Here is a 9,985-nt window from a genome sequence, read left to right as displayed (position 1 = left end):
TGTTGATTGAGTAAATTAACGAGCGAAAACACAACCGCAAGCAAAACTGCATTCCAGTGGTGTTGAAGAATGTTCTATATAAATAGGCTCGGGCGCACTGGGCTATTAAACTTTGTTTATATCCATCAAAAACCTCGACAAAATTTCCTCCGCTAAATTTTAAATTTGTCAATCGTGGCTGCGCTGAAAAACAGCAAATTTTCAATCACAGGGATATACAAATTGAACAGTAGTTGAACTTGGAGACGCAGCTGAAACATAAATTTGAGAGTCATAATAGTTGTTGTCCGAGTACTGCTGAATAATGATTGTCAGGTACCATCCCAAGGTACAAATATTCCATCTTCACCAATTGATTGCTGGGTTAAAATTGATCATTTTGGCATTTGAAAAGTGAGTTCAGATTTTCTTGATTGACGGTTTCCTTTTTAAACGAATTAAAAATCACGGCGTGCAAATTAATCAAAGTGCTCTGTGAGCAAACTCGTGAATTGACACATGATTTTTTGGATTATGTTTAATGTTATCTGATTTAGGGAATTTTGTGGTTGATTGTTATATCTAGAGTACGAGCAGTAGTTCAGTGTTCGCTAATGTAACAAAGAAACAAAGTAACGTTGGGATAAGAAGGCATTACAATTGAAATGATCATGCTATTACATTTGACAAGGTGGATGATGTCATGTGTTTTAAACGTCTATCATTTTTTTTCTGGTTCAAAAGAAAAGGTTGGAAGTAAATGTGGGTGAAAAGTGAAATTTACTGTCTTTCGTTGTAAATATTAGAAAATCAAGGCAATACTGTCTTAATGAAAACATTAACGATTCCCTCTTTATCAAATGAGACAAACGGGAACGAGTTTTGAGTGATATAACTAAGCCAAGCCTGCCACCATCATTTTGGATCTCACGTGCTAGGCAACGTATAATCAATAACAAGATCAAATTTCATTTCAGGCCTATTTATCAATTTTGTGGTGTGTAACTTTCGCATTTTATTACGTTGTATGTATGTTGAATCTTCAAATTGTCTTGAAACTTAAAAGAAAATTGTTCTTTAAAAATTCACTGAAAATCGGTAGCTAAAATTGTTTGTTTAGGTGTTATTTGATTTTCGTGTTAACTTGTTATTTCGTCAGTCGCCGGCATCTTCTGTTGCTTCACACAGGAAAAACACACGCGACGAAACGTAATGATCAATTTTGTCCTCAATCTCACGCTATGACAGAAAAAGGTTTTGAACATCTGTAAACTCCGAGCGCTTCCCAGTAAGTGATATTTTCAATGAATCTTTAGATTGTTTTCAAGTCCAAGGATTGTAAATTACAATTTTATGAAAAATCGAAGGTTGTTCTGTTATTTCAGTGTGAATCCTTGCATGCCTGCCAGTCGCTGGCGCCGCTTGTTGAAACTAAAACCAAAAAAAAAACTCTTTTAAGATTATCATTGGCTTTTTTTTTCACCCCACCACTATTCTTAGCAACAAAGGTCGCCATTTCGGCTGTTTATTGCTCGCCAAAAACTATCAAATGCACTCAAAAGCCTAAAATCTAAAAAAAGTTTACAGGAATCGACCAATCGAGCGAGCGAATGCCATTCCCCACATCGTATCTATAACTCGCTCTTGCGCATGCGCGCAATTCACGAGTTAAAAATAGGTCGGATTTCATGCCCGACAAAAATATTTTCTGCTCTGGGAACACTTCGATGGCGCCCTCGAGTAAGGCTTGTCAAGATTTAGTCAGGAAAAAAATCACACTCTCACGCAACTGATGACAGATTTTTGCGCAAAATAAACACAAATTTGCCCAGTGCCCCCGGGCCCAATGAAAGGAGAAAAGAAAGTCCAGAGTCTACTCGGAAGTGTAAAACGTTAGTTTATCTCATGGTTTCTGATTTAAGTCTGCTTGATTCACGCAATTATCAGCTGCTTTTGCGCAAATTGTTCCTTCATTGAGAAACATGTCGTCAGTTGATAATTAGAATCATTTCTAAAAACAGAGTGGATTTTAAAAAAAATTCTTAGTAACGATCAAAATCAAAACATGGCCCTCAGTGTAATTTCGCTCTTTGTATAATTTGCATTTATTGCACTCTTTGCCAAGCACAATTTGACAATCACAACGACGATTCATGTCAAGTTCTTCTATTTGAAAAACGCTTTGATCCCAAATTTCACCCCAGTGATTTGGAGAAAGGTCTTCTTGAGTTTGAATATCGGGAATGACAGCAACCATGCGCTGGGTCACAAGACCGTTTTCTTCAATAGTTCTATATGACTTTTTCCCCGCATTATTCACTTTGGACGTCCATTCAGTAAGTGCTATGAACAACATAAGTTGCTTAAACTCCAAACACTAAAAGACATATTTCATTGCTTTTCTTTCCTTCCTTTGTTTGTTTTGTTTTTTCTTTTGTTTGTAAATATCAGATATGCCCTGGTTTAATAAGCATTTCATAGTGGTAATTAGTTTCATTGTAATCCTTTTTTTAAATTTCAATTCTGCTTACAAATCTGGCGAACAAGACTCTAGTTTCCTTTAATTTCGATTTATTCTCACAAGAAATTAAAGCGGCGATGAACACTTGACTGAATGCATCATAACAACAGCAACTTAAGTCAGTTCAGATGGAAACTGTTCTGTCTAGACAGACTTGTCTGTTACTGGTAATTGGTTTGCGGCACAATCATTTCGCACCATTGTTGATTACAAAAACGGATGAAAAACCTCCGTGGATCATCAAGAGAAATATGACTCGCCGATATCCGTAAGAATCGCGACCGCGCTCACTCAAAGACAGCATACTCGATTAGTGCTCTGGTACGTTTTTATCGAAAAGATTTGAAGATTCGTTTCTTTGTTTAAACTTTACTTTGTAAAAGGCAAAGTGCTGAATGCTTCACATTCTTTTGATCAAAAAAACTTGAGATCGAGTACAATCTGACCACTCCATAAGCAAACGTGAGCATTTAGCACGAAATACATGCTAATTAAAGGTTGAGTGGATACTAGCGACAGTCCCGTAATTTTAGAAGTGATATTTATTATATACTTATATACTCAGTTTTTGTCGCGCACACAGTTTACATTGATCTAAAACACAACAGAAGAGATAGCCTGCAGAAAAAAAGTAATTTCGGCGGCCGAGTTTCAAGTATCAAAGCTGCCATCCTAAATTTTTACAGCAGAGAAAGGCTGGGGAGAGAAAACAAATTGTACCAAGAGGGTGAGCGAAGGTCAAAAAGAAGTAGGGGGGAGGGGGTTGGGCAATGAAAAGTACGACTTTCCAGGCCCCCTTCCCTTCACCGTCGACTCTAACTCCAAATCAAACATGGCCGGTTGAATAAACGATCGCAAGCTCTATAAAGTTATAATTCGCCCTAATAAGACGCCTGCACTGCAAGCAACAGAAGAAATCGTTAGGATAAATTTTGAAAAATCATGGCTTGGCCTTAAACCTCGAAGTTACTGGGACTCTCGTTGGCTCGCACTACACTTTAAACATTAATATAAATTACGCCATAAAAACAGCACATGAAGGAGTATCAACGTTTGTAGGGATCTTTGAACAAGGGACTGCTGTACTTTATCACTTGTCAGAGGAAAATAGGCAAATCATCGAGATATCTGGTCAGATGGGACAATCATTTGGGAAGCCAAAGGCTGAGGCAAATAATTGATATGCGAACAATGACACATTGTGATATTTTGCGATAGCACAGATCAATTTTGTTTCATCATTTCATTAATATACCAGCTACTTACTGTTTTAAAATTATTTCTGGTAATCTCTCTAAAGCTGGAACATAACCACGCATTAGGAGAAAAGAAAACGAAGTTGAAAGAGATTGGGCATGAGCAGGCCCTCTACAGCGACAAAATGAGTGACGACTATTTCTATCGTAACACAATGGCTGCATTTATAAATTCCCATTGCTTGTTTGTTTTCATTTTTGGGAGATAAGTGCAGACCAAAACTGATGAGGTTTCAGTTTTTAGGAAAGTTTCTGTCAAACCTCGTCTCTCTCTAATTCAACACAAAAAAATCTTGCAGTAACGGATGTGAATTTAGGGATTGAGGTAGGACATCCTTAACAGTGTTGCAAAATCCATACCGACAGCTACCACTTAAGATGTCTGGATAAGTTTAAACAACTCACGATGAACGCTACTTCCTCTTTAGTCCTTTCCATAGGAGTAAAATCTATTAAATTTGCCACTTGATTTAGATCAGTAACTGCCCAGAAAGTGTGAAAAGATGTTCTGTTCGTCCCCCAACAAATTCATTCACGTTGGAATCACTAAAAGCTCCTCGAACGCGCCAAATCCGTCGAGCATGCGCACTCACTTTGCCGCTGTGTCTGCTGAACCTCCGATTTAGCTCCGAAAGCTAGTGGCAGGTCATAAGTCGGGCTCCCTTCCTAGGAGAGGGTAGAGGGGAAGAATTATGATTTATGAAATTGTTTTACGCAATACCAAAGAAAATACAAGATCATGAATATAATTTAAGAAATATTTATTTCAGTACTGAGGCCTTGAAATACATAATACTCAGTCAAGCAACGATTAATAAGTGATAGAACACAGTACGCCTAGGATCAGGACTAAGATTAGCAATAAAACAATGAGCTATCTAATCTTGCTTCTTGTTCATATCTTAACAAATGATGGTGTCCTTTTAGAGTACTTAGAAGCACTAAGGAATGAATATGAAAAGTAGTAGTAGCCGGGAAAGCTGATGCACCCTTCCTAACGAAACCAAGCAAAGGCTGAGAAAGAGACGCACTTAAGATCGTGTCACTTTCGGGATATCATGACCCTTCATTGTATTAGTCCTAAGCCAGTTCATATGGTAAATTCAGCATCATTTTGCAACAGATTATATAACTATACTGTGGTATTTTCCTGGTACTCCGTAACCGCCTCCTCGATTTCTCTAATCATTCTCGCCTTTGTTTCTCCCGTAAATCGGTTTTCGTCTGTCAATCCCTTGAAAAATAAGCTAGGAATAGCTCCGCTTAAAAACACAGCAATCGTTGATGGCACTGCTGAAATGCTGCTCGCATCAGTCACCAGAAATACAGAGCAGAAAACCAAAAATAGAAATATCAAAATGATGGCCATTTTTCCAAGCATGCGGTTTACTTCACCCCTAACTGGTGGAACTGCGTTCTTTGAATTTGACGTGCCACCGCAAATGCGCCAAAATAGATCTTCTGGAACTGCGCCGTGCTCACGTTTTTCATCAAGAGTCTGCCACTTCTCCGAAATCATTTCTTTCACATCTCGGTAGCGCATTTGCAGATTATAGTAGCATAGATAAATGTTTGTTAAAGCAACGATAGAGAGCGCTAGGAATGGGCCTACGACTGACGCATTTAACACTAGACCTAAAGTAACTAAGCCAAACATGCGAGTGATACATCGACAAGAAAGGCCCCCTACCAAACAGCCGCCTGTTAATATTGCCGTTAGGGCTAGATGAAAAACAACTATGATGATCCATTTTTTTGACATTTGCCTAAGTTTCCTAAAGCAGATAAGGATCAGACTACACCATGGTGAATACAAAATAATAAGCGAAATTGACCCTAATAATAATAGACAGAGGCATACTCCTCCAAAAATGACACCCACAACTATGACTAAAACAACATCCCAGAATAACACCCACAAAGCAATAGAAGAAGTTTTAACTCGTTTCCGTGGCGGACCCATTTTTTCGATAGCCCAATGTGTAAAGAACTTTGTAGATCCTGCTAGTGCTTTTTGGTGAAGGTTAATCAAATACGAAGCTACCTCGTAACTTTTTACTGCTAATGTTCCTAAGTGTCGGAGCATGTACTCTCCTACTGAAACCGTATTTTCTTCGCAAACAGGGCATACGACTTGTCCAATATCTCCTCTGACCGTAATAAGGAAATCCTTAGGACTTGAGAGTAAAATCAAAATCAAAGGAGCGAGAGCCATTAGCCAGCTAAGAAAACCTTGAAAATCGAAAAGATATGAAAACAATGGTCCTACCAGAGATGCCTTTGGTTTTTTATGCACCTCCTTCATAAATTTACTTTCTACAATGTAATTTAATCCTAATCTTAGGTACACAAAAATTGGAATAACACAGTACCAGAGAAATGCAAATTTGGAATGAAATGAAAATAATTCTGTACGCTCTTTGGTATAATTTCTGAGAAAATAGGAGAAGGTAATTGGATTTGGTTCGTCTAAATAAAGTAAACTTTGGGAATAAGCTTCCTGACTCTGAGTCGGAATTGATAAAGTTACAAGAGGAACTGAATCGCTATTTTCTGCATTGACATTTACTAAAGCTTCATCGGTTGATCCGTACCTGCTTCTTTGTAGACTGCCCTGTCGATGATGGCTGTCTTCTGATTGTTCTTCGATTGCGCGTCGCTCTTCTTTTTTACACTCCTCTTGAAGATTGAAAATGGAATCTGGCAGGAAAAGGAGAAACGCTGGACAATAAAGCATCATTAGCACAGTCAAAAGGTTGAGGGTGCCATTAAAAGCTTTAAACCAACCGCTAACTTGAACATCCAGCTCACATTGAATTGAAGTAGACTCCGTGGTTTCTTCTTTGCTCATCTCATAGCACTGAAATCTGACATTTCCATCAAAGAAGCTCCATAAAAAGTCATTAAAGTAATCTTCAATCATCGCAACACAAACAACATTCCTATCTGGAGGTTCACCTGAGTTTAACTGTGTCATATTCAAAAGCGCTCTTCCAACTATCTTGTTTTGATAGGATGAGTTCAAGTTCGCAAGGCATCCGCTTGGTTGATCTTCCAACAGCACATCCATACTTCTTGTTTGGTATTTAAGGAGGCCCACGGATAAAATGTCATAGTCATAAGACAAAGACAACATTGGCTCGCTGATCAAACTCGCCCAAACCCATCTATTTGGGAGAAATTCGTTTTCTGACTCTGATGGACGGTAGCTGTCGTTACGGAACTTCAAATCCAAGTAGACTATTCTAACACCCCTGTCGGAAGCCTTAACGCGGAATTCGGACGCAGTCCCTTCTCCAACCGTTAAGACCTTACATTGAGCCTCACTGTAGTTCCCCGCCTCGGTTTGACAAGAAGAGAGAAAGAAAAGAAACACAGAGAAAGGAGTGATAAACTCCACGGCCATTTTTTTGGTTACAATCACACGCTAATCCAAGCTATCTGCTGTGCTGTTTGTTGGGGGACTTCGCTTCATTATTCCCTCTACCATTTTTTTATTTCAAAAAAATCAATTATTCATTTTTTCGTCGAGATACTGTAAAGAGAACGGAAATCATAGCAAAAATAAGTTTTATTCACGCAGAATTTAATATATAATACAATTTTTCAACTGTATTTCAGAGTCCTAATCGTGTAGTGTCCAACTTTCATAAGTATAATCACTGCTTATATATGGGCTTACATAAACATGTAGTAGACAAACTTTAGCAAAGCGTTTTGACTTCATATCTTGCCAAAAAGGAATCTTGCGAGTGAATCAATCGACTCCCATTGAATGTTTCGATAAACCGTCGAGAGCTTTCTTTCTGTTTCTGAGACGGCTCAATTTATCATCGCGTTATCTGGAGTTTCTGTTCTTCCAATACGAAATTTTCAAGTAAATCCCGCAGCCCTAAATAAATGTTGTTGACAAATTTGACACACCACGCCACACCAAGTAATTCCTTCGACACTTTCGATGCTATTCGCCAACTAAGACATAGTTTTTACCCCCATACACCATTTGCTTATAACATGACTTTGCTGTCGAAAAAACTTACCTCTTCCTTTCCTTCCTTGAAGCGAATATCTTCGCGTTGTATTTGGAAACGGATTTGTAAGCGGTTGGAAACATAAAGGGGTAAGTTTTAAGAGGAACTGTGGTGCTGCGTCGGTGGGAGAATATAACAAGGTAAATAAGTGTTATCAACTGAGTTGATATCATAGATTGGCCACCGAAAAGAGTTTAAAAGCTGACGTTTCGAGCATTAGCCCTTCGTCAGAGCAATGGCGAAATATTCTTTGTCGGCGTTTCTGATGTATGCTTCGTAAGCGTTTATTATGCTGGGAAAAAACCGACAGGTGTCTCGGAAAGCGAAAACAAACGTATCCCATAATTGATCTCTCTGTCTCCAATTTCATTTGGAGAAAACAAAATTCGACTAAAAAAGGAACGAACGGATAGAACACAAAAAAGTATCACTGCTTTTCTTATTTAAGAAAAAGGAATTTTTTCCGTGTTTACATGGCCTCATTGATTCAAGAAGTGACGCAGTCGAACGCTTGCATGACTTTCGAGAGCTCGATTAAAGCTGCTTTTATAAAATACATCGCAAAAATAATTTATTCGACAAATGACGATTAAGTGACATACAAATTCAACACACTTATCAACAAATGAGAGCGCAGGTGCTATTTTAAATATTTTGTAAATAGGATATGCTATTGTACTAGGGAAGGTATCTTTCCCTAGGGGTGAGAGCGCAGTTTCACAAAAACTGTGCGCCAACCACCCAACTACTATTCTACTGGGGTGATGTTCGATATAACCATGTCACGCCAACGTGAAATACGCTCACAAAATGGTTATAGTATACTGAATAATTTCCTGGAAAAATATGTCATTAAAGTTCTAAGAAATTCTCATAGCATATTTTCTGTCTGATGTTTGTTTATAATATATTTAAGAAAGATGTTCGATGTTTTCATGTCACGCCAACTCAAAATGCGCTCATAATATGTTTATAGTATATTTAAAGAGAATGAATTCCGGGAAAATTAAAGACAGTTGGACTCCGAGGAATTATACTTCAAAGAAAATTGACATACTGCCCACGCGTTGGCGTCGTTCAAACAGGACGTCGATGATGCAATACGACAGGGACTTTCCTGAGGATTTGAGTCATTGATGGTCTGATTTTTTAATCAATCATAAACTTCACATCTTGTCTACACAATTGTTGAAATCTGTTTTATTTGTGAAATTTATTTTTAAATTAAAGTTTACTTGAAAAGTTTTGTTCTGTGTTTGGTAGTGGCCATAAGCATAACTCGTCACGCCGTCTTGATTAATGTAACGCTTGTCATCGAAGCGAGACATTGACACATTGTTTGGTTCGTAGTTATCATAGATGTCTTTTCTGATAACATTCTTCTTGATGCCTTTGGCAGTTTTATCACCATTTTAGCTCATTCATGCTGAAAGCAATGAATGAGGTATCGTGGTGGAGCAGATGTTGACGGAAGTTGTCGACCGTGGACAGAAGTTGTATTCCGTAAACGGAAGTTGCATTGTGGACCGTGAACGGAAGTAGTCTCGCAAGCTACCCATCCCCTGTTAGTGAAAGTCAAAATTAATTTCGATGAAGCTCAGAAATTCATGTGGAAAGAAATAACATGTTTATATGGTTTAATAAAAAAGATAACCTCAAATCACATTTGCGAACTTCTGAAAATGCAACTTGAATCGAGAAGCCGAAATGTTCACACCTAAGGGACCCGTAGCGGGTTCATTTCAACACACGCTGCCGAAAGAGCATTAGATGTGCCCATATTGGCAAGCCGTGCATTTGCGTTCGTCTTCAGTTGGTAAAAAGTAATCATTGCTCTATCACTGTACTTTTCCTCGTGAGCTTTTCAACATAAAGTCCACATATCAATCATAGAGGCCAAGATAGTCTCACTAGAATTTTTTTCGAGCTCCAATTTTCGGTTCGCACCAAAGGTTCGCTCGTGCAAAAACAGCAATACCAATCCGGTCAGTACAAAATGCAGACTGTAGACTGTGGACCGTAGACTGCAGACCGGATATAAATGCAGACTAGGTAAAAAATGCAGACTACAGACTGGGTACAAATTGCAGACTGAGAATTTATATTTATATTTTCATCAGACCTTATGAAGGCTTGAAATTCTTTTAAGAAAAATTGTGGCAGCTTTGTTAAAACCCAAATAAAATGACCGCTTTGTC

General features: G+C 38.3%; 1 protein-coding gene across 5 annotated transcripts; it reads right to left on the bottom strand.

The window, feature by feature from the left end:
- Nucleotides 1-4,500: 4,500 nt before the first annotated feature.
- Nucleotides 4,501-8,048, bottom strand: LOC136282275 (uncharacterized). Of its 5 annotated transcripts, none has more exons than XM_066169666.1 (3): nucleotides 7,797-8,048; nucleotides 6,351-7,291; nucleotides 4,501-5,057 (listed from the first exon to the last, which is right to left on the bottom strand). In XM_066169666.1, the coding sequence occupies exons 2-3, from the start codon at nucleotides 7,160-7,162 to the stop codon at nucleotides 4,889-4,891; spliced, it is 981 nt and encodes a 326-aa protein (XP_066025763.1). In that variant the 5' UTR covers nucleotides 7,163-7,291; nucleotides 7,797-8,048; the 3' UTR covers nucleotides 4,501-4,888. The 5 variants fall into 5 exon arrangements, with proteins under 5 accessions (XP_066025763.1, XP_066025761.1, XP_066025762.1 ...); XM_066169664.1 differs by having other exon boundaries at nucleotides 4,501-6,456; nucleotides 6,544-7,291; XM_066169665.1 differs by having other exon boundaries at nucleotides 4,501-6,456; nucleotides 6,568-7,291.
- Between the last annotated feature and the right edge of the window lie 1,937 nt (nucleotides 8,049-9,985).

The sequence above is a fragment of the Pocillopora verrucosa genome, chromosome 7 (genome assembly GCF_036669915.1).
Source record: "Pocillopora verrucosa isolate sample1 chromosome 7, ASM3666991v2, whole genome shotgun sequence".
In the NCBI taxonomy this organism is placed as follows: domain Eukaryota; kingdom Metazoa; phylum Cnidaria; class Anthozoa; order Scleractinia; family Pocilloporidae; genus Pocillopora; species Pocillopora verrucosa.
The sequence above is the reverse complement of the archived record's forward strand: the minus strand, read 5'-3'. Positions and strand labels throughout refer to the sequence as shown.